Raw genomic sequence first — 22,963 nt, forward strand, 5'->3', positions numbered from 1 at the left:
GGCGCCGCGGGGGGCGGGAGGGGGCGGGGCTGGCCGGGGCCCAGCTCCGGGAGGGCGCGGGCGGCGGCGGCGGCGGGAGGTCACCCCTCCCCCAGCGGGCCCAGGGCTGGAAGCGGCCCAGCACAGGCCTGGTACAGGGTGGCGTGACCGCCGCGCGGTGGGGAGTGGGGCTGGGTCAGCGCGGGCGGCACAGCCAGCGGCTAAGCCCGGTCTGGCCTAGCAGCCTTTAACTAAAGGCTAAGCAGCCTTTAACGGCTTGGTACCTCAGTTTCCCTACCCGTAAAACGGGGTTAAAAACGCTTCCTACGTGATAATGGCATTGAGAACATTTACTAACCAGGAGGTAGGCGCCTGATGGAGGCCCCTCGGGCACAAAGGCCCATAAATTGGGGCTGTCAAGAATTTCATTAACGTTACTATTATTCCCCATGGGCACGTGTCATTGTTATTTGTGTGTTGACCCCTCTACTAGAATGTCAGCTCCACAAGAGCAGGGATTTGCCTCTGTTGTGACTGATGTGTTCCAGGCACCCCGTGAGTTTTGAGTGTCTGTCAAAGATCAGTGTGGACAGACTGTGCACGCATGACCCAGCTCCCAGGATCCACATCAAATAGGCTGCTTATGAAAACCATTTTAAATTAGAAAAGGTAAGACGCATCAGTGCACGCAGAAGGGAACAGAGGGCCCAGCCCCGTGTGCCGTAGGATCACGCCACAGCCCAGTCAGTGCACGGTAGGGGGAAAGGCACCGGTGGCACTGGCCAGGGTGCTGGTTCTTCTGGGCGTGGCTACGGGCCACGCAGGCTCAGAGGTCCGCTTTCCGGAAACTTGCTCGGTTCAAGGAGTTCCTAGGGGAAGAATGAGGTGGGTTAACATGGCCAGAGGGCTCCCAACTCTCTAGTGCTCATCAGCCTCTCCTCCCCCCTCCTCTAAAGTGACAGATTCTTTCTTGGAATCTACTACCAAACATACGAATTGTGCCCATTTTACAGAAGTGGAAATGGAGGCTCAGAAAGGCGAAGTCACATGTCTGGGAAATGACCCAGCCAGGACGTGAAGTGGCTGCCTAGAGCCTGTCCGGAGTGTATGCACGTCCACAGAGTTGCCGGTGTGTGCAAAGCCGTGAGCGTGAGCGTCTGCGGTCCGGGGCCCAGGTCATGCACCTGAGGCCTGCCGTGGGAGGTGCCAGCAGCTGGGGCAGGCGCTGGGTGAGGAGGGGCTGCAGAGCCTCCCGCAGGCGACAGTAGTTCCGCTCCAGCTCCCGGTGGTACTCCTTCTGGTCTGGCCCTATTAGGGCCTTGTTCTTCCGCAGGGCGTCCTCACACCTGAGACAGACAGGGCAGCACGTGCTCAAGTGAAAGCGAGCCTGGAGGTGGGGGGCGGTCCCTGGGTGGGGTCAGGAGCTACAGTGCAGTCTGACAGGTGGAGGGGACTTAGAGAGGCAGGGCTTCATAACGGACATCAGGGATACAGAGAGGGTGTACGTGGTCAGGAAGGAGGGGTCATGATGGGGGCGGGACGGGGGCGGGGAGTGGGAACAGGAGGGCGGGATAGGCAGGCCTACTTCTTGCAGAAGTCCTTGAAGCAGAGCCGCAACTTGTTATGATGCCTAAAGAGTTTGGGGTCTTCGGGGATCTCCGCCAAAAACACCTGGGCCACCTCCAGGGGACCCTGCGGGGGAGGGGGGCTCTTGAGGGTGTCTGCACGGCCCCTGGGGTGCCTCAGGCAGCCTGCAGGCCCCACTGGCCGAACCTGGTTCACAGTGGGCCCCACAGAGCCCTGCAGCACCATCTGTAGCATCTTGGCATCCGGTGGGTCCTGCTCAGTGGCGAAGGCCAGCTCCCGTGTCTTCTTCTGCATGTCCTCGATGGCCACCTCCACGGGTGTCAGCACTGTCTGTGGGGAAGGGGATTGGCAGGCACTGGCTGTGGCCTGAAGATGTCCTGCCCCAAGCTTGCCCAGGGACCTCGGTAGGGGGCTGGGGGGGTGGTTTCCAAGAGGCCATGTAATGAACAGCGTGTGGGGACCCCTGCTGGCCTGCATCTGGCAGGGTGGGGGCTCTGGTCTCAGCGGCCTGTGTCTGGCCCTGGGGACTCTGGTCTGGTTGGTGGTCCAGCCTCAGGCTGCCTGGGGCTGGAAGTAGAGGTCGGAGTCTGAAGACTGGGGTCCGGGTGTGGGAGTTTAGGGTCCTCTTAACCTCCCCAGACTGTGTCTGGGGGACCCCGGGCCTCCGCATCTCCCCTCCCCCCGGGGCCCCGCCCACCTCCTCCCGGTGGCAAACGCGGATTCGGGTCTTGATGTAGGGGAAGGCGTGGTCTGTGCTCAGCACAGTCTTGCGCTTGTGCTGCTCCGGGAGGTCTCCGTGTGCGCGCCCGTCAGGCGTGAAGGGCGTGCAGAACAGGAAGGTGCGCAGTCCGTAGTTGCGGTCGAAGTAGGTCACGCGGTCCTTGAGCTCGTAGGTGTCGAAGTGCGGCTCCACGTAAGTGATCTGGATGTAAGCCTGGGGCGCAGGGCTCCGGAATGAGGCTCTCACAGCCCCAGTACACGCCTCGGCGCGTGCCTTGCTCCCTGCAGGGCCCCAGCCCTGGGGTCTCCCAAGGAAAAGGATTTGGGGTCCCCATGGGAGAGAAGCTCTGAAGTCTGCCACAGGAATAGGGTTTGAGGGTCCCTGAGAAGTAGTACTTTGAGTCTCCCTGAATATGGGAGACCCTGGGATCGTTAGGAGCCCTCACCTTCTGTGGGTCAAGCTTGGTCTTGTCCACGGGGTTCGAATCTTTGACAATCTCGACCACGTCGTCCCCAAACCTCTCTGTGTAGAACTCCTGGGGACACGGGGCTGACTCAGGGCCACAGAGGGGGAGCCCCCACTCCGCCCCAGGGCAGCCCCATGCCCGTCTACCCGCTACCGCTGGGACGTGCCTCCAGCCGGTGTGAAATCTCAGCCAGCTTCGTGATGGACGGCTCCTTGTACACAAACTCCTGCTCGTCCAGGTCGCCGAAGCGGGCACCATAAAAGCCCACACGGAAGTAAGTCCCGAACACGCGCTGCGTCTGTAAGAGGGGGAGCTATGACCCGGGACGCCCCTCTGGAGGGTTTCTTGCCCCTCGTGCAAAAGAGATGGGCATGGGCAGGGGGACTCCAAGAACATTAAGTCACAGGTGCAGGTGGGGGAGGGTCCCTGAGAATACGGGGGCATGGTCCCAGATGACCACCAGCAGCCCACACCCTCACTCTTTCTCTCCAGCCTGTATCTCCTGCCTCCCCCAAGTCTTTGTTCTCATAGAACACAAGCCCCTAGTTTCTGACTATCTCTCTTGCTCAAGCAGTTTTTCCGAGTCTGGATCTCAATATGAAATTAGGATTCGGGCTCTGTTGCTAGAGCTCTGTTGAGGACAGCTGTGTCCTCAGTGCCTGCAGGGCTGGGTATACAGTAGGTGCTCAATAAATGTTTGAATGGCTGAAGGGATCCCCCACAGCCCTCCGGGACAGAGGCTCTGGCTTCCTTGTTCCAGGGCACAGACACCTCCCCCCCACAACCCCCCCCCCCTCGCCACCACCAGATACACTGCCCTCCACCAGAAAGAAAGGGGGTGGCTCCGTGTTCACTCACCAAGGCCGATCCGGGCAGGGTGGGGCGGGCACAGGGGTATTGGTAGGGAAGGGAGAAACAAAGTCATGGGACAGGTCAGATGTAAGAGCCCCCAAGCTCCAAGGTCCCAGTTTATGCCGCCCCATGAGTACCATTCTTTGGGCAGGGACCAGAGATCTGGGGAGGGGAAGGGACTTGCCCGGCTCCCACCCAGCCCTCCCATCCTGGCTCTGGGATCCTGCCTTCTTTGGCCAGAAAATTCTCCCCAAACTAAGAGATGCCTAAAAATAGACCCAAGTGGGGGAGAAGCGGGAGAGGGGGAGCACTAAATGGCAACGGGGAGCAGAGATCCTGGGGATGCTGGGGCGACAGAGACAGAGATCTGGAAAGACAGAAAAGAGTGTTGAGCAAGACAGGAAGAGACCAAGAGACAGGGAAAGGGATCAAGAGACAGAGACAAAGAGAAATACAGAGACAGACAAAGAGGGAGTCAGAGCCCCCCCCTCCGCTCCCCCACTGACAGGCAGTGACCAAGCTGGCCCTGCCCGAGGGAGGGGTGTCTCTGGAGAGGTCCCAGCTGGGTGAGTCACAGCCTGCCCTCGGGATCTAGGGCAGGGAGGGGGACCTGGGGGGCGGGAAGGGGGGGCTGGAGGGGAGAAGCAGAGGGTGCGTCATCACCCACCGAGCAACCAGGCCCTGCGGCCAGGGCGCCATGTTCCTCTAGCGCCCCCTGGTGGTCCCTGACCACGACTGACCAGCCCTCATGGGGGCCCCAGGGGCAGGTAGGCACTGGGCTGACTCACCTCCCAGCCAGAGCTCTGTGGGGGGAGAGAAGGGTCAGAGTCAGCTGAGCTGCAGTGGGGGTGGGAGCTGGGACCAAGGGCAGGGTCTGGGAGGGCATCCCGACCCACCTGGTGCATGATCTTGGTGAAGGCCTCCTGCAGTTTGCCGTGCACGGCAGCCAGCTTCTTGTAGTCTCGGTGGGCTTCCAGGATGGGGATGAGGGTCTTGTAGACCTCGTTCACTGCCTCGTAGAGCCCGCCCTGGGGGGTGGGGGCACGTGAGGATTCCCAGCACCCTCCCTAGTTTCCTCTCCTGCCCGGAAAAGCCCACCTCTGTGCTACTGTCCATCCTCCAGGGGTTCATCTTTGATCACCTCCTCCAGGAAGGCCACCCTGACCACCCCACCCCAGATGGGACACTAGTCTTTCCACATGGCCCCCCTACACCCCCCTGTGCTCTCAGCCATGCTTACTACAGACCAGGTGCTGTGCACATCAGCACTTTACCCATGTTCCTTCATTGGTGAGGAGGAGCCTTTTTTTTTTTTTTAATTCCTTAGAGAGAAAACGAAAACTCAGAGACACGGCTCCCCAGAGCCAGGACCTGAACACCAACCCTTCTGGCCTGGTACCCAAGACCTCCACACCCAACTGCCCCTTGGCATGTGGTCACGGCCACTTTGAGTGGCCCTCCCCCACAGCGGGTGCCAACATCAAGCCAGCAGGCACCCTGGGATGGTTCCTGCCCCACTGTGAGAGACCTGGGTCTGCCCTCTGGTTTATCCCCCCCAGGGTTTTGTTGGAGCCTTTTGCAAGATGGCAACAATGAAACCCTCCCTGGGGGTCTGGCAGCACAGAAAAAAAAATCTCACCGGAAAACCTGACTCCTCACCGGTTCCCAGAAACGTGGGGGGGGCAGAGGAACAGTAAAACAAGCCCACAGGAATACGGCGGGCCCTGTGCAGGCCAGAAAACCCTTGGTTGGAACAGGGCCGCCTGGGCGGCTCAGTCGGTTAAGCGTCCGACTTCAGCTCAGGTCATGATCTCAGGGCTCGTGGGTTTGAGCCCCGTGTCCGGCTCTGTGCTGACTGCTCACAGGCCTGGAGCCTGTTTCTGATTCTGTGTCTCTGTCTCTCTCTCTCTCTCTCGAAAAATAAGTAAACGTTGAAAAAAAAAAAGAAGTTTTAAAAAATACTCCATCAAAAACAAGGAGAAGAACAAAAAAACCAGAGGCAAGAGGAGATGAACAAGAGAGGAAATGCTGGTGCTTGCTGGATTTGAGTGCTGGGTATGGGGGCGACAGGCCGAATTTTTTCTTTTACTTGTGCTTGGAATTTTCTATAATAAAACAAACACATTTAACAGCGGCTGAATGTACTGAAGGCTTACACCGTCCAGGCCTCGTGTTAAGGGTTTTACAGGGAGAGCGGCAGGTAACGTGAAGGGCCCGGATGTCCCCTGCAAGTCCCCTGCCCAGAAAGGGCCCCGCCTCGGCCCGGTCCCCGAGCCTCACCATGGTGAAGTAGGTCGCCGCCTGCTCCAGCAGCCCCACCAGCCCCAGCTCCGTGAAATGCTTCCCGGAGCAGAAGCCCTCCTCATCAGGCGACAGGATGTCGTCGGAGATGGCCGACTCCTCCAGCACGTTGGATGAGATGTTCTGCGGTGCGAGGCGGCGTCAGGACCCCGCCCCACCCGACGGGTGCCCCTCCCCGCCCCCCGCCCCCCGCCCACGTCCGACACCTGACGCCCGGGCAGCTCACCTGGAACGAGACGCAGCCCACGGGCAGGTACCGGCTGTCCTCCAGCAGGGCCAGGTACTCGGCCACCAGGGCGGCCGCGTGCACCATGCACTGGGCGGCCTCCGCGTGGTTGCCCAGCTCCGCGTGCTTCCCGGCCATGTTCTGCAACCACGTGAGCCGCAGGTCGGGGGAGCCCTGGTAGCCGCGGGCGATCCTGGCAGGAAGGGGGGAGGGGGTGAGGAGATGGGGGACTCGGCTTGTCCCCACTGCCTGCCCCTCGCCTGTCTGCCCCCCTTTGCTTGTTACCCCCATTAATGTGGGGCCTCCTCACCTACTGATCTGCTCATGTCTTTTCTCAGGTGTCCCTCTACTTGAACCCTACTGACCAGCCAATGTCCTCAGCTGGAATCGTAAGCCACGCACCCCGCTCCCCCATCCCCATTCATGTGCCCGCCCCATGTCACTGTCCTCCAGGCCTGTCCCTCCCGTACGCCTCCCCCCCCCCTTCCCCTTCCCGGTCTCCATCCCATTTCCTGTCTCTTGCTCCCCAATTTCTTTTCTTCATTAAAAAAAATTTTTTTTAATGTTTGTTTATTTTTGAGAGAGAGAGAGACAGAACGTGAGTGGGAGACGAACAGAGACGGAGGGAGACACAGAATTTGAAGCAGGCTCCAGGCTCTAAGCTAGCTGTCAGCACAGAGCCTGACGCAGGGCTCAAACCAACAAACCATGAGATCATGACCTGAGCCAAAGTCAGACAATTAACTGAGTCACCCAAGTGCCCCTTTAACATTTACTCATTTTTGAGAGACAGAGAGAGACATGATGCAAACTGGGGAGGGGCAGAGAGACGGAGAGGCAGAATCCGAAGCAGGTTCCAGGCTCTGAGCTGTCAGCACAGAGCCTGACATGGGGCTTGAACTCACGGACTGTGAGATCATGCCCTGAGTTGAAGTCGGACGCTTAACCAACTGAGCCACCCAGGCGCCCCACCCACTCCCCAACTTCTAACCAAATCCCTCACCTCTCTTCCAAATCACTTGTTCCCTGACCCATGTCACCGGCTGGCACCTACCCTTCTCCTCCGCCTGTTCCTGTCACTTGTCCTTATTCCCATCCGTTGCCGTCCAGTGCATGTCCACCTGGCACCCTTTGCGGCCTTCACGTACCTGCGCGCTGGCCTGTCCCCGTCACTGCCCACTCCCCCGTCAGCTGTCTGTGCGTGAGTGGCCGGAGGCCCCGCGCGGCCCGCCTCACCTGTACATGAGGTCGATGAGCATCTCCGGGTCCTCCTGATGCTCCTTCATCTTCACCGTGTCCGTCAGGATCATGTGCAGGTTAAACATCAGGTCCTGGACCTGGAGCCGGGGAACGGCCAGGGGGCCGTGAGGGGGTGGAGAAGCCACCAGGCGCTGGGCGGGTGGGGCTGGGGGGCCAAGCGGGCAGGGCGGAGGCACAGGCTGAGGAGGGCGTGGCGGGGGGGGGCGGCGGGGTCACCTGCTCGGCGAAGGTGCTGTCCCGCAACCCCACGTCCTCCTCGGCGTAGGTGAGGATGGTCTTGAGCGACCGCCTCAGGTGCTCCTCACTGAAATTCTGCGTCGTCCCCACCAGAGACGACAGCGACATGGTCACCTGCATCTTCACGCGGGCAAAGTTCTGAGGGGAGCCGGCGGGGGGAGAACACAGCCGTGAGGCCTCGGACCCGCATCCCCGGGGCCTGCGTGACCTGCCCACGCCACCCCTCTCCCCTTCTGCCCTCCGGCTGCCGCACCGTCGCCCCCTCCCTGCCACTCCCACTCACGTTGCCGATCTCGTAATTCTGGCGCATGAGGAGGTAGAGCGAGGCGCTGGCGTGGGTGCGGATGGTGCTGACGCGGCTGCCGCAGTGTCGCAGGAGCCTCAGGCACAGATCGGCGCACAGCTCTGTGTCCTCCTCGAACAGCAGCTCTGGGAACTGTCCCCCCCACCGGGCAAGAGACGCCAGTCAGCCCCTCCCATTGTGGCATGGAAGCCCCCACCAGGATGGGGACCGTGGCAGAGTCATCTGTGGCCAACCACAGTGGGCTCTGGAATCAGACCTGGGGTGAAGCCCTTGCTGTGTGACCCTGGGTGAGTGGCTTGGCCACTCTGATCCTCAGTTCCCTCCTCTGTAAACTATGGCTAAGGAGCATCTGTCTCATGGGGTTGCTGAGCGCATAGTAGGTGCTCAACGGGCGACGGCTCGGACTCAGACAGCCGTGACCATTGGATGGGGCTTACCTTGGACACCAGGGCTCGCTGTGTGGCCAGGCCGTGCTGCAGGAAGAGGGCGCTCTGGGCACTGCCCAGACTATACAGCACCACCTTAAGCACCGCGCCTAAGATGCTCTCCCGGGCCTCTGACAGCATGACCGTCTGGGGGGTCAGAAATGCAGTTAGGGACTGAGCTGCCCACGGGGTCAGGGAAAGAGAGGGAGATCGCGAGGCGCAGTGACGGGGTCAGAGGTCAGGGAGAAGCTGGTTCAAGCCCTACCTGCACGATGATCTCCAGTGTGTCTAGAACCACCAGGCTGGCCTCGGTTGCCAGGTTTCCGTCCACCAAGGCCTCGTGTTCCATTTCGTCCTTGGTCCTGGAGGGGACGGAGGGGGTTGGGGGCTGAGCTCCAGGGACACCAGTTTTTCTGGAAGCCAGTCTGACCCCGGCAGACCGCTTCCTGCCCACACCCACTTGTCCACACGGTCCGAGGTCTGTCTCCAGTGTGTGACGCTCTTCCGCCAGCGGACGTTCTCCTGGTTCCCAAAGGGACTCCTCTCTGTGACACGTAAGGTGCATGTTCACGGATGTGCGGAAACACAAAGACATGTGACTGTGAGGAGACGCGCTCAGGCATTAAGATACACGTGTGGGATAAGCCGTGAGGACACCGGGCGACACATATGCATGTGAAGGGAACACATAGTTAAACGTGAAGGCCCCGTGAGGACAGACTGGGAACACAGACACCCGTGGCACAGGGATGACGCACGCGCTTGTTTCTGGGAAAAGTGGGCCCCCTTCCTGGTGTCCCTCAGACAAAGGCTGGGAGCAGCTGGCCGGGACGTGCCCCGGGCAGGTTACCCCCTCACCACGACTCCGCCGGACCATCTCCTGTCGGGCTCCAATGGTGCCCAAGATGGCTTCCTCCAGACGAGCCTTCATGTCCAGTGACTTCTTGAACGTGAGGCTGTTGATGCGCTCAAAGGCCTTTTTCCCCTGCGAGGACAGAGGATGGGTTCACGGCTGACTCTGCCCTTTTTTCTGGGACTTGGGCTGCTTGGTCCCACCCACTCGGCCCTTTCTGACCTCTAGGATCCTGTGCTTGGAGACACAGTTCTCCCCTTTCCTGAAAGGTCTTGGCACCTTCCAAAGACTATTCACAAAGGCAGTTCTCTTTTCTCATTGGCTCAGGCCAGAAACAGTCCACCCCTTTACCCTCAGACCCACAGGAGGCTGTGCATGAAGACAGTCCACCCCTGTGCTCCCCGCCCACAGCACCCCAGGGACCTGTACGCACACTCAGCCTGCCCCATACAGCCCGGCCCCCCGCCCATCCCCAGCCCCGCACCTTGTACCCCTACCCCCCACCCCCACACCTTGTACTCAAAGGCAGCCAGGCAAAGGTACAGCAAGTCCAAGAGACGACCCAGCTGAGGGAGGGCAAGGTCAGCAGCCCAGCGCTGCAGGAGGGCCGGCTCAGCATTCTTCAGGACCCACAGCACACACACCAGTAAGGTCCGGCTGGACTCGGCAGAGAGGGGACAGCCTGAGCGGGAAGACTGGGGCAACACAGGGGAGAGGCTGTTCAGAAGGGACGGAGTTGACTTTCATTTCCTACAAATTCAGATGAGGACTGGCTCATCAGCATATCATTACATAACATCTGTTACCACGTTGGATGGATCCCTGGGGACCAGCGCCATACTCACTGCCACTGGGCCCTGGGAGATGCTAGCCCGGGAGCCAGGGGCCAGGGGGCCACCCGCGATGGCCATGGCCACTGAGGGGTTGATGGTGCCGCCGATGTCCCCTTCCCCATCCGTGTCGGAGTCGAGAATCGAGGCCAGTCTTGACCGTTGGCCTGGGCCCTCTGGGGGGAGGGGCAGGAGGACAGAAGAAAGAGCCCTTGGTAAGAACTCTCTCTGTCTCAGCGTTCACCTCCTCAGGGAAGCCTTCCCTGATACCACTCCCCCAGACCAGGCTGGGGTCTCCCGTTATCTGTTCTCAGAGCTCACTTTTTGAGCTTTGCATTAGACACGTTTCTCACGTAACTGTTTCGTAAGATCCACAAAGGCCTGAACTCCCTCTACTGTGGCTGCACCTATGTGCTCAACACACAGAATGTGGCCTGGCCCACAGACGTATAAATGTTCACTCCGGGAATGATGATGACGATGGCAACTATGGCAGTAATCATAATCATAATCATAATCATAATCATAATAAATGCTGCCCCTATCATCACGGCATCAACTCGCACTTAGCGTCTCCTCCATGCCACATGCTCTTGCAGGCTCTGTGAAAATATTAACTCTTAGTCTTCAAAACAACCCTAAACTCTTATCACCCCCACTTTACGGATGAGGAAACCGAGGCACAGAATGATTATGCTACCTGCCTGGGGTCACGCAGCAGGTACATTAGGATCTGAACCTAAATAGTCCAGTTCCAAACTCTATGATCTTCAAAGAGTAGCCCTCATCTCTCCCCTCGAAAAAAGTTTCACCAGAGACAAGAGCTGCTGACAGATACAGAACTGGTTTCACCCAAAAGAGTCTTAGAACATCAAGGGGCGCCTGGGGGGCACCGTCGGTTAAGCATCTGGCTTCGGCTCACGTCATGATCTCACGGTTTGTGGGTTCAAGCCCTGCGTCAGGCTCTGTGCTGACAGCTCAGAGCCTGGAGCCTGCTTTGGATTCTGTGTCTCCCTCTACCTCTGTCCCTCCCCCACTCTCTCTCAAAACTGAGTAAATGTAAAAAAAAATTTTTTTTTAAATCTCAGAACATCAACTGAGGTTAACTAAAACTCCAGCCCAGCTTAACCTAACCGATGCTTCATTACATACAATGCCCAAAATACAATAGCAAATTACAAGACAAAGGAAGAGGCTGGGAAATAGGATTGATAAGGAAGAAAAAGACAACAGAAGCAGGCACACAACCTACCAAATGTTGAAGTTAGCAAACACGGACTTTAAACCACAAAGTGTCAGAAAAGATGGATGAACGAACGTGGCTACAAAGCTGGGAAGTTTCAATAGAGAATTGTAGTCTAAAAAAAAAACATCAAATGGACATTTTACAGCCGAAAATGGTAACATCTGAACGCTCAGAAGACTGGACGCAGCCAGAGAAGAGAGAAGCAGTGAAGCTGAGTACAGATGAGCGGAACTGCAAACAGGATGGAAAACAGAACGGAGCACAGCAGCCACGTGTGACGTGATCAAAAGGTTGAACGTACGTGTCATTGGAGTCCCAGAAGGAGAGAGGCGAGAAAAGCAGGCAGAAAAAAAAAATTCAAGAGAAAAAGACTGAGAATTTCCCGTAAATGACAAAGAGGATCAACCCAGAAGTCCTAAGTCTGTGCTTCTCGCTGTGACCGTGGAACACGCGAGAATGAACGAACGGGGGGCTCCGACCGCCCCCCTCCCCCTGACGTGCCCCCTCCCCCTCCTCTTGTTCTCCTTCTAGAAGATCATGTTAGACGAATGACTTCTGCTTACAGTGGGGGTGACTGTCCCAGGGTGCTGCTCTCCCAGTGTCTCACGGAACCCTAGGAAGTGTCTGATGCCACCCTGTCCCCGTTTACAGGCTCAGAGAGGCTGGGGTCTTTCCCACAGCAGCGCCCTTGAACCTCTTCCCTGACCCCTCCACCTGTGCTTTCACTCCTAACCCTGCGCCCCTGCCTTTCCTGACCCGAGCTCGCATGGTCCATCCAGCCCCTGGGTCGGGGAAGCCCGGCCTGCCCCGGCCCACTGACCAGCGAAATCATGCAGCCGTGGCAGCGTGTCCCGTGCGAGTGACAGCAGTGGCAGGTACAGCTCGGCCACTCGGGCCTTCACAGGAGCCTCGGTGTAGCGGGGATCAGCGTCGTGGCCACAGAGCAGGCTGTGGACGGCGCTGATGGCCTTCTTGTGCAGCAGGGAGGCCCTGTTGGTGGGGAAGGGGCTCAGGATGGAGCGGACCTTCCCACCAGCCCCGGGGCCAGAGGGGGCCTGCGCTCACCCCTCGGCCTCGGGGTCCAGGGCCAGCGCCAGCTCCGTCAGCAGGAGCCCAGCCAGAAAGTGCTGCTGCCGGAACGGCCCGCTCAGCTCGAACATGCTGGTCACCTTGGGGTCGGGGGCCTGGCTGGAGAAGGTGGAGCTCTGCAGAGCAGAGGAGGAGAGAGTGGGGATGGCAGGAGGTCAGGGGCCAAGGGTCAGAGGTGAGCGACTGGAGTTACCCATATGTGAGATGAGTGGGCCTGGAGTCAGAGGGCTGGGACACAGCTCAGGGGACCCTGGTTGGGAATTAGGAGTTGGGGTGAGAAAGGAGATGCTGGTCCTCCTGGGGGAATGGACAAGAATGAGGGATCGGAGGTGAAGGGTCAGAGGTAAGGGGTCAGATGTCAAGGGGAGGAACCAGAGAGAGGCCAGCCCACCTGGGAGGTGGTGGAGGACACAGAGGGCGAGGGTGAGGCCGGAGGCGACAGGGGGCAGCAGGGGAGGTTGAGGGTCACGTAGTGCTCATGGCTGCACAGGATGCGGGTGAAGTCCATGCGCAAGGTCAGCAGCAACGCTGGGTTGGGGGCCGACTGCAGCCGCGTGGCCACCTGCGGGGGAGGGGGCCGGCCAGTGACTTTTGCATTGCTCTGCCCACCACGCCCCGCCTCCCCTGGTGTCCCCACCGGGCCCACCCCCTACCTGCTTGTAGTGGGCTCGGACCAGGCTGAAGACGAAGCCGCGGTCCACCAGGGACAGCAGATCGCTGAGGAAGAAGGCCAGGCTGGCATTGAGGCGCTCGGCCAGCTCCGCGTCCTGGGGGTGCACAGGGTCTGTCAGGCGGCGCCCAAGTGTCCTATCGAACCTCAGGCTCCACACCAGGGACCTCCAGGACCCGCCTCACTGCCCCACAGCCTTGGGGCTTCCTGACACGCCTTCATTCCTGGGCTCCAGGTTGTCCCCCTGTCTTCCCTCTGTGCCCCGTGGTTATGTGTCTACACGCCTCAGGACTCTGTTCAGAGCACTGTGTTCAGGGCACCTGGGTGGCTCAGTTGGTTAAGCGTCTGACTCTTGATGTCGGCTCAGGTCATGGTCTCAGTTTGTGAGTTCGAGCCCCACGTCAGGCTCTGCGCTGACAGTTCAGAGCCTCCTTGGGATGCTCTCTGCTCCCCTCTCTCTGTGCCACTCCTTGTCTTTCTCTCTCCCTCAAAAGTAAATAAAGGGGCGCCTGGGTGGCTCAGTTGGTTAAGCTTCCGGCTTCGGCTCAGGTCATGAACTCATGGTTCATGGGTTCAAGCCCCACATCGGGCTCTGTGCTGACAGCTCAGAGCCTGAAGCTGCTTCGGATTCTGTATCTCCCTCTCTCTCTGACCCTCCCCTGCTTGCACTATCTCTGTCTCTCAAAAATAAATAAAAAACATTAAAAAAAGGTAAATAAATAAACTATAAAAAATAAAGTAAAAAAGGGCACCTAAGTGGCTCAGTCAGCGGAACTTCGGACTTTAGCTCAGGTCACAATCTCAAAGTTCGTGGGTTCAAGCCCCATGTCAGGCTCTGTGCTGACAGCTCAGAGCCTGGAGCCAGCTTTAGATTCTGTGTCTCCCTCTCTCTCTGACCTTCCCCTGCTCACACTGTCTCTCTCTGTCTCTCAAAAAAATAAATAAATAACATAAAAAAATTTTTAATTAAAAAAATGTTTAAAAAATTTTTTTAAAGAATGCTGTTATTTTTCCTTTCATTTGATTTAAATGACACAATATGGATGCCAGAAACTGGCTGCTCAGTCCCCCCAAATCCTCTCCCCTCTCGGAGTATTGGAACCCTTCAGAATTCAGAGCTGGGTAAAGACTACATTTCCCAGCCTCCCTTGTAGCTGGGAATGACCATGTGACCACATCCTGGCCAAAGGGGTTTGGGAAGCAGTTCTGATCCTCCTGTTCCCAGCCCGTCACCCACCCAGGCACCACGCTGCACCACAACGGCCAGCCATGTCCACCCTGTGCAGCCCCCTGCGACCCACCCATGCTCAGAAATCGACTTTGGTCCCAATGAAACCACTTGTGATGATGTTCAGGCACATTAACTTCTGCCTGAACCGGTACACTCCTGGCAATCACAAGCATCCAGGAGCATCGACTATGTGCAGCCAAGTCCTGTGACAGACAAGGTCCCTGCTGCCTGTCCAACTCACAGTCTTGGGTGGCGGGGAATGGGTCAGAGTGGGGGAGGCAGACAATAAAGAAAAGACCTGGAGTTACTCCCCTGTATTTGGAAGGAAACGGAGCAGGGTGCTGTTTTGAGAGAAGCCCCAGAGACAAGAAAAAGCCAAGAGGAAAAAGGCATCCTGAGCCCAGAGCCTAGTAGGTGCAAAGGTCCTGGGGCAGGATGTGCCTGGCCAATGTGAGGCACAGCAAGAAGGCTGCTATGGCTTCGAGGTCTGACTGATGCTTGTTCTACCCTCACGCTCTCATGGGCCACTCAGTGGCTTCACAAGGTAACCTCGGTGGCCCTCAGTTCCCTGCCACCCAGAGAAACGAAACACAAAACCTGCCTTAGCTCTGAGTCCACAGGGGGGCAGAGACTGGGTCTCCCTTGTCTGCTGAGCCTGATAGGGCTTGAGCAAACGCCAGGGGAAGCCATGAAGCCACGGGGGCCCAGCACGGACGCCTCCCTAGCAGCCGTGACGATGCTGCATCTCGGGACTGTCTTCCGGCAGCCCTTTCTGAAGGACATTTCCTCACAACCTGGGTCAGCCCCTGGGAGCATCAGCCCCTGGGGAGGCTCCAGTGGAACAAGGTCGAGAACTTTGAGACCAGCCCAGAGGTCGTGGGAGATTGCACAAGGGCTGGCTTGGGTTGGGCCAGCATTTCAAAAATCTGGAAAGTTCCTTATCAGATCCAGAAGTCCCATTTCTCCTCAAAAATCAGGCGTCCTGGCCACAGCTAATGGGTACATGCCCTCCAGTCCACCATAAGCCTCACTCTCCCCGGGTGGTGAGGGCGTGGGCTCTGGAGACGGTGGCTTGGGTTCAAATCCCCATTCTGCCCCTGCTCGGTCGTGTGGTATTGGGTTGTGACCCAGTCAATCTCTGCCTCAGTTTCCCCACAGATCAAATGGAGAGACAATGATGATACTGACTCCATGGGGGTGGTTGGGGGGATTTAATATGATCCATCTAACATGTTTAAGATACACAGTAAGCACTGAGGCGCCTGAGTGGCTCAGTCGGTTAAGCGCCAACTTCGGCTCAGGTCATGATCTTGCAGTTTGTGAGTTTGAGCCCAGCGTTGGGCTCTGTGCTGACCGCTCAGAGCCTGGAGCCCGCTTCGGATTCTGTGTCCCCCATCTCTCTCTACCCCTCCCTAACTCACGCTGTCTCTCTTTCTCAAAAATAAATCAACATAAAAAAAAAAGATACACGGTAAACAATAAATGCGCAATTAGTACTGTAATCATTATTATTGCCCGCCTAGCTCCTGTGAACCCTGGAATTAGTGATCTAGGACCTAGACGATCATCTAGGTCTGAGAACACTGATGTCCATTATTGAGCACTTACTGTATTCCAGCACCGCAGTAAGAGCTAAAGGATCTGTTCTTTCGCCTTCCCACACTCATCAACTCCCTACTCCCAGCTTTGCTCACTCTACTCCAGCCACACTTACCTCCTAACTGCTCCTTTACCAGCCCAAGCATGGGCCTACCTCAGGGCCTTTGCACGTGCTGTTTGTAACACCTGGAAGGCCACTTCCCTCTCACATGGCATAGGGTGCTTCTTCCTCTCCTTCAAGTCTCCTCGAAACATTACCTCCATGACCACATGGATTTGGATGTGTTTTGTTCACTGCTGTGTCTCTAGCACCCAGCACAGGGCTGTGCACATAGTGAGTGAGCACGAAATAGATGCTGAGTGAACCGTCTGATCTGGCAAATGGGGCTCATGGTCCCCCACCCAGCCAGCTCGGTATCCTCTTGAAGGCCCCTTCCACTGAGGCCCTTTTCCTCATACCTTGTATACCCGGGTGATGACTTCGAGGCCCACAGAGCCCACAAGGGCCGCGATGTCGTCCAGGAAGCGCCCGGGGAAGCGAAGCTTCCGGGGCGTGTCCAGCCGCTGGCCCAGAAGCAGGTGCAGCGCCATGCTTTTCACCTGGGGACGGGCGAGAGCGGAAGGGTGTTTGAGGGACTGGAGTGGGGGGTCACTAGAAGGAGGGCTTAGGGGGCTGTGAGTGGTGCTTTCACAGCAACGCAGGTGGGCTAGAGGTGGGCTGAAGGGGTCCTGGGTGGGGCTTGAGCTGCAGTGGGCGGAGCCTGAGTGAGTCCTAGGCAGGGTTGGGGAGGCTGAGGGATCCCAGGAGGGGTTGGTCTGCGGGGGCTACGTATGTGGGTGGGACAGAAGGTAAGGCTTGGGGAGTGGGACTTGAGGGAGCCCACTTGGTGGGGTTTGATGGCCCAACAGGCACCTCTTGAAGACTTTGAGGGTGGAGTCTCAAGTCTGATCCCAAGGGATCCCCTCTCTGTCTCTTGGGGGGATAGCTCTTGAGAGCGAGGGTCTCCTCGCTCATTGGGGGTCTCTCAGTGGTCTCTCTAATCTCACAGGGAAGGTGAGGGGGGTCTTCTCTCTGCCAATGGGGTTTCAGGGGGTCTCTCTCCGGGAGTGATGCCCTTGAGTGTCTCTTATCTCTCTGCGTGGGGGTCTCTGGGACCATCTCCCAGGGGTCTTAGGTGCAATCTCAGGGGGCTTCTCTCCCTGAGGACAGGGCCTCCGCCGGGGGTCCGAGCGGGAAGGAGGGCTTCTCACCATGAGCCGGAAGAAGAACCAGGTGTGCTGGAGGACGGCCTCTCGCACGGCGCTGCCGCTGACCACCCACTGCAGGGCCAGCTCCTCGTGGAGCAGCTGGGGACAGGGGCACGGGTCACAGAAGGCTGAGGGGCTGGGGGGGGGGGGGCGTGACCGGGGCGGGAAGCGGCGGGATGGCTTGGGGTTAGCGTAACGGGAGACCATGCAGGAGGAAGGGAGCAGAAGGAGTCAGCATGCCCGTTCCCTGGGCTTCTAGACCCTGCTGGGCTTCGGGGCCGACAGGAGCCCTGGGGCCAACGCTGTGTCCCCCACCACCTCCCTCCCACTACCTTCTGCACAGTGGGTCTCGGCTGGCCGGCTGATGAGGCCGAGGAGGAGCCCTCAAGGTAGAAAGAAGTTCGGCTAGAGCTGCAGTCGATGGCCTAGGATGGGGTGGGGTGAAAGGATGGGATGGCCAGGGGACGTAGGCGGTACGGACGGGGGACAGACGAGTCCGTGTGGACGGCCGAGGGGGACACGGATGCGAGGGCAGAGGTGATAATGATGATGGTGGGTGATGGAGGGGAACAGAAGACTCATGAAGACAGAGAAGGGGGTGCCCCGCAGGGTGGACAGGAGAGGAGAGCATGGGGACAGGAGCCCGTCGGCGAGGGCAGACGGGATGCGGGCAAAGCACACACCGGGCGGGGACAAAGGCAGCGGAAGGACCGGGTGCCGGCGCACGCGGTGAGGAGGGAGGGTGCGGTCATTGGAGGGTGGGAGAGAATCGGGGAGGTTGGGGTGGATGGAGAAGGGCACCACGGTGCAGAGAGGGTGTAGACAGGGGAGTGGAGTATAGACATGGGGTCAAAGCGAGGAAAGAGGAGGCAGAAGAGGAAAAGAAACAGGACAGAGATGAGAGAAGGTGCTGGCAGGTGCAGCCGAGAGCCCTGGCTTCCAGGCTGGCCCTGTTCGAGCCTTGCTCGCGGCCTTGCGTGGCCTGAGTGCCCCCATCCGGGAAATGGTGATGGGGACCCGCGCTCCCCCGTCCCCTCCTCCTTGGCTGGTCAGGTGGTGAGGCCGCGGGCAAGGAGAGGAGGCCTGGAGATGGAGGCGGCCTCACCCCTGGAACTTGCATGGGCCTCGGCACTCGAGGGACCCCCGGCTCCCACAGTCCCAGCAGGGCCCTGGCTCCTCAGGACACACGAAATGGACCACCCACTGCAAAGGCCAGCCTCAGTGTCACCTCCTGCCTGGAGTGCGCACCCTCCTACCACCTTGTCCCCTTCTAGATGGTCTCCAAGGTCCAGCTGACACCCCAGAGAACTGCGGGCATTGGGGGAGGCCCTGGTAAAGATGCCGGGGGGTTGCTGGCAGAGCCCATGAACCCAGATTTCCAGCAGTCCCGGGAGAGGACTGTCCACAAGGTCCCCTGTGCCAGCAAGGTCCCCTGTGCCAGCAGCCCTCTCCTGCTTTCAGGGCAGGTTGTCTGGGTGATGGGCACGGAGCTGGAACAAGGTCTGAGGCCAAGTGAGCAGGACCCCGCCCCCGCCCCCCCCCCCTCCAGCAGCCTCCTCACAGTGCCCAAGGGGCTCTGGGCTCGGTCCCAACATCTGCATGTGCCTTTTCCTCCCCCAGGAACACCCACCCTTCACTGACTGGCTCTGTCTCACCCTCCAGGTCCCAGCAAAAATGTCACCTCCCTGGAGAGCCTCCCCCCGTTCTGTTCATTTCTTTTCTGCACTTACAGACTCATATGTGTGTGTGTGTGTGTGTGTGTGTGTGTGTGTGTGTGTGTGTGTGTGTATGTTCAATCGGTGTCTGTCTCCAAGGCCATCTGGCAGCCCAGGGGCCAGGCTGGACCGAGACTCAGCCCAAGAAGATCCTGCCTGTGCTGCCCTAACTCGTTCCCAGTCTTGAGACCACTGAGCTGAACACTTTCCCTGGGGTCTTAACTGCGTCTGAAAATTCAGAACCTGGGGCTCAGAGTGCACCCGTACTGAGAACCCAGGACTATCTGAAGGCAAAGCCCCTCTCCCACACCAGGTCCCCGGGAAGGGACAGGATGGGAGAGCCCAGAGGGTCAGTCCGGCCCTTTGGCATCATTCAGGCTGCCTCATCAAGGGGACAGTTGAGTCTCCTGAACAGAGTGGATTAAGGACAGAAACTGGCCATGCAAGGCAGTGAGGTTATAGTGGCAGGATTTGCATATCATTTGCATGCTATCTGCATACCACCCCGCCCCTTCTGTCTCTGCCTGAGGCTGAAGTCAGTATGGCAGCAAAAAGCTGGTTCAGATGACCGTGATGCCTACAACACAGACTCTACAGCCCTAAGCAAAGGCAGGAGGGGTCTGCCGCCGCCTTCAGGCAGCCCCCCTGGGTTAGTGGGCCACAGCCAGGAAGGTGGGAGGGGCTCATGCGGAGATGGGGTCACACACGTGCAGGGGCAGAGAGGGAGGGCACCTGTCTGGGGTCGGCCCCGCAATAAGGGGGTGCCCGTCGCAGCACAGCCTTGCTGCCTCCTGGAGCATAAGCAGAATTCACCCAGGAGTGTGAGCGGTCGATACCCTGGAGATACACGGGTAGGTGGTGGACTCGACGGGCAGGAGGCCGGGAGGGCGGCGTGAAACACCCAGCGTGAACGCTGCCCCGGACCATACACGCGGCCCCAGGAGATGCGCGTGCACGTCTGTGCGTGGGGTCTACGCGCACACCCTCTCTGTGCACAAACGTGCGTGGAGGGCACATGTATATGCGCCCCGAGCCCATACATGCATGGGGTACGTGAGTACACGTGTTCGTGTACACACACACGTGGGGAACTCGCATATACCTGCTCCCCAAGGACATGCTGCCTTTCTCAGCCAGGCCAACCTCCAGCCGCCCAGCCTCGGGTCACCCTCGGGCCACAGCCCCCAACCTGGGGCAGCCGCAGACCAGCCCTGCTGCCCAGACTCAAGCGTTCGTCAGGGCTGTGGTCTGGCATTCTCTGTCCTCTGTCAGAACCGAGACCCCTGGCCCGCCCGCCTGGCAGCCGTGGCCACCGAGGCCAGAGATCCCCGGGTCCCCGCAGCCTACCTTGCTGGCCAGGATGCGGGAGACCTCGTCGTCCACAGAGCCGGGGGCCACGGCCAGGTCGGGGTTGCTGCTGCTGATGCTCTTAGAGCGAGCCAGGTAGAGGCTCGCGGGGCGGCCGGGGCCACGGGCCAGCGTGGCGGGCTGTACCGCCGCCGGAGGGACCCCTGAGGGTGGAGGGAGTGTGGTCAGCCCCTGCCCCTGATGCCCCGACGGCCCCCCCCCCCCGCCCCTTCCCAGTCAGCTGTCCTTGGTGAAGTTGCTTTCTTTCTCTGAGCCTCCAGGGTCCTCCCCTGTAAAATGGGATACAATGGCTGCTGCCTCGTAGCGATTTGGGGGAGACTGAAAAACCCTGACAACAGCGCCTGCGCGTAGTAAGCGCCCAGAGGGGCTCGCGGTTACTACTAATTACTTAGCAAACAGAAAACTCATCCTTATTGAACGCTGTGCTAGGCACGTCGTGTAGATCACTGTATCATTTATTACCAGCAGCCCCTCGATGGGGTTACCCTTATTATCCTCTGGAAGACAGCCCCGGAGAGGTGAAGGTCACAGAGTTTGTAGGAGGCAGAGCTGGGCAGCCTAGCTGAGTCTCTGCTTAGAGCTCCTGAAGTGCTTGTTGATTGGCTGAATGACCCACCACTGGTCAAGCAACGAAGACCCACCCCTGGGGCTGTGGAGGAGGAGTGAGTAAAAACTCTCCTCTCTTGCAAGTTGCCCAAACCTGACAAGGCCTGTACAGCCCCTGGGCCTTTGCACATGCCGTTCCCCCGACTGGGACCCTCTCCCCCGGGCTGTTTCCTGCGCCCCCAGAGCCTCCTACCAGCACTTACCACTTGGGAGGCTGGGCTCAGTGCCTGGCAGTCGGAAGGCATAGTGGACATAGGCGGCCAGCAGCGGGCAGTGACCACGAGCATCCTGGGCGGCCTCTAGGCTCCGGTGCACAAGGCTGACCACATGGGCCATCGCTTCAAAGGCCCCACGCCCTAGGTTCACTGCCGGGCAGAGCACAGGTCAAGTTCCGGAGCCCTGGGCCTCCCGACTCCCGGAAGGGAACCTCTCACCTCCCACCTTTCCAAGGGGTTGTGCGGCCATCAAAGGGTCACAGTGGACCTGCTCCGGGCCCGGGAGGGTGGGAGGGAGCCATTTTTCAGAAAGGAACGCTGAGGCCAGAAAGAAAAGTGAGCTATCCGAGGTCACCCAGGACCGGGGGACCGAGGGGCCCTTTCCCAGGTGGGGAAACTGAGGTCCGAGGCTGCGTCCGCTCACCAATTTGGCCACTAATGACCGGCGGCCGCACGACCAGATGCACGAGCTTGTCCAGCACGTGGTGGGAGAAGGCCACGAGTGGCTCGGGGCTGGCGAGGCGCAGCGCAGCGAGGCTGGCCCGTAGCTCCTGCTCCACGGTCCCCTCGCTCAGCACGGTGTCCTTGAGGCGGAACGGGAAGGCCCCCTCCTCCAGGACGTGCACCAGGGTGAAAAACTTGTCCAGGTGAGGGTCCTGGGGGTGGGAGGGCCCGGGGTGAGCAGGGTGGGCCAGGGCTCCAGGTCGGGGAAGACCCTGGGGGTGGTGGAAGTGGGGGGGGGGTGCTCCACGGCCGAAAACTGAGGCCGGGGATCAATGAACCGACTGTAAACCAGGAAAGGGACGGGTACTGGCTGGTGGGAGGGAGAAGGGAGTGACCACAGAAGCAGATGGAACAAACGTGGGGAGCAGAGGGATGGTCACCGGTATGGCTGAGTCAGCAGCTTCCCGGGGAGCCTGGCCTAGTTGACCGAAGTCACGTCCATCCGTGGCCCGAGGCCAGGCCTCCCCGGTCAGCGGGAGCTGTTGCTCAACCCCAGGGCCGGGCTCCCAGGTGCCCCCCACCCCCTACCTGGGGGTGCACAGAGGACACTGCAGTGAGCTCCACGCTGAACACGCCCTTGTGGCCGTCCACCCAGCGCATGCCCGGCAGCGCCACCTGTGGGAAGAACGTGCCAGGTGGGGACCGACTGGCCCTCTCAGCCCTTGCAACCCTGTGGTGGGAGCACAGCCCCACCTGGGGGGCGGCCGGGCCCCGTGCCCAGCCCAGAGGGTGCAGCCGGGAGGGGGCACTGGGGGGGAGGGTCCACCCGGGAGGCTGCAAGCCCAGGATACTAACGGAGAAACAGAGAAAGGAAGCTGGGGGTGAATGGTACTGAAGGGAATGAGTCAGGAAAGAGCATTTGGGAGGACTTGAGGGCCCCAGGGCATTAATGACAGCTCAAGGGTGAGTGGGAGGGTGGCAGCACTAATGGGGGTGATGGCCCTGGAAGTACTGCTGGGGTCCATCGTGGTCATGGAGGCACGCAGGATTGCTAACGGGGGACCGGGCCGGGGAGGCAGTGGGGGACAGGAGTGCAAAGGCCAAGGGGTAGGAGCGGTGACGAACAAGGCTAGTGGGGGATACGGAGGGACGCATGGAGCAGGACACACAAAAGCAGTAATCGGGGTGATGAGGGGCCCTGGAGGTCGTCGCAGAGGACAAGGATCCCCGGGGGGTCCTGAGGGGAAGGAGGGCAGGGCACGGACGAAGGACCGTGAGACGGGAGCCCGGGAAGAGTCATCAGGGGACAAGGCTGGGGGCGGTGGAACAGGGGCTGGGGCACGTACGTCTGGGGTGAGCACAGAGTAGCTGGGCGGGAGCTGGTCCACGGACACAGGCAGGCAGAAGGGGCCGGTGCGCAGGCGGCCATGCTGCAGCAGCGGGATCCACTGGGGAGAGGTCGGGGGTCAGCTCCAGGGCCGCGCAGGGGCA

General features: G+C 59.5%; 1 protein-coding gene across 1 annotated transcript in view; it reads right to left on the reverse strand.

Moving 5' to 3' along the window:
* Positions 1-617: 617 nt before the first annotated feature.
* Positions 618-22,963, reverse strand: part of DOCK6 (dedicator of cytokinesis 6) — a 44,305-nt gene continuing 21,959 nt past the window's right edge. The window contains exons 20-52 of the mRNA XM_029916594.1: positions 22,819-22,920; positions 22,061-22,147; positions 21,453-21,684; positions 21,017-21,178; positions 20,187-20,350; positions 19,572-19,676; positions 17,457-17,549; positions 17,128-17,223; positions 16,336-16,476; positions 13,030-13,143; positions 12,768-12,938; positions 12,353-12,492; positions 12,108-12,277; positions 10,057-10,217; positions 9,724-9,906; positions 9,217-9,343; positions 8,819-8,903; positions 8,624-8,720; positions 8,371-8,505; positions 7,913-8,065; positions 7,609-7,767; positions 7,369-7,469; positions 6,133-6,325; positions 5,886-6,029; positions 4,502-4,633; positions 4,394-4,408; positions 2,920-3,045; positions 2,733-2,822; positions 2,264-2,500; positions 1,753-1,896; positions 1,565-1,671; positions 1,164-1,325; positions 618-848 (exon numbers count right to left, since the gene is read on the reverse strand). Of these exons, the coding sequence (XP_029772454.1) occupies positions 806-848; positions 1,164-1,325; positions 1,565-1,671; positions 1,753-1,896; positions 2,264-2,500; positions 2,733-2,822; positions 2,920-3,045; positions 4,394-4,408; positions 4,502-4,633; positions 5,886-6,029; positions 6,133-6,325; positions 7,369-7,469; positions 7,609-7,767; positions 7,913-8,065; positions 8,371-8,505; positions 8,624-8,720; positions 8,819-8,903; positions 9,217-9,343; positions 9,724-9,906; positions 10,057-10,217; positions 12,108-12,277; positions 12,353-12,492; positions 12,768-12,938; positions 13,030-13,143; positions 16,336-16,476; positions 17,128-17,223; positions 17,457-17,549; positions 19,572-19,676; positions 20,187-20,350; positions 21,017-21,178; positions 21,453-21,684; positions 22,061-22,147; positions 22,819-22,920 (4,371 nt within the window). The 3' untranslated portion in view covers positions 618-805. The remainder of the gene's footprint in view (positions 849-1,163; positions 1,326-1,564; positions 1,672-1,752; positions 1,897-2,263; positions 2,501-2,732; positions 2,823-2,919; positions 3,046-4,393; positions 4,409-4,501; positions 4,634-5,885; positions 6,030-6,132; positions 6,326-7,368; positions 7,470-7,608; positions 7,768-7,912; positions 8,066-8,370; positions 8,506-8,623; positions 8,721-8,818; positions 8,904-9,216; positions 9,344-9,723; positions 9,907-10,056; positions 10,218-12,107; positions 12,278-12,352; positions 12,493-12,767; positions 12,939-13,029; positions 13,144-16,335; positions 16,477-17,127; positions 17,224-17,456; positions 17,550-19,571; positions 19,677-20,186; positions 20,351-21,016; positions 21,179-21,452; positions 21,685-22,060; positions 22,148-22,818; positions 22,921-22,963) is intronic.

This window comes from Suricata suricatta, chromosome 12 (assembly GCF_006229205.1).
Source record: "Suricata suricatta isolate VVHF042 chromosome 12, meerkat_22Aug2017_6uvM2_HiC, whole genome shotgun sequence".
Classification (NCBI taxonomy): domain Eukaryota; kingdom Metazoa; phylum Chordata; class Mammalia; order Carnivora; family Herpestidae; genus Suricata; species Suricata suricatta.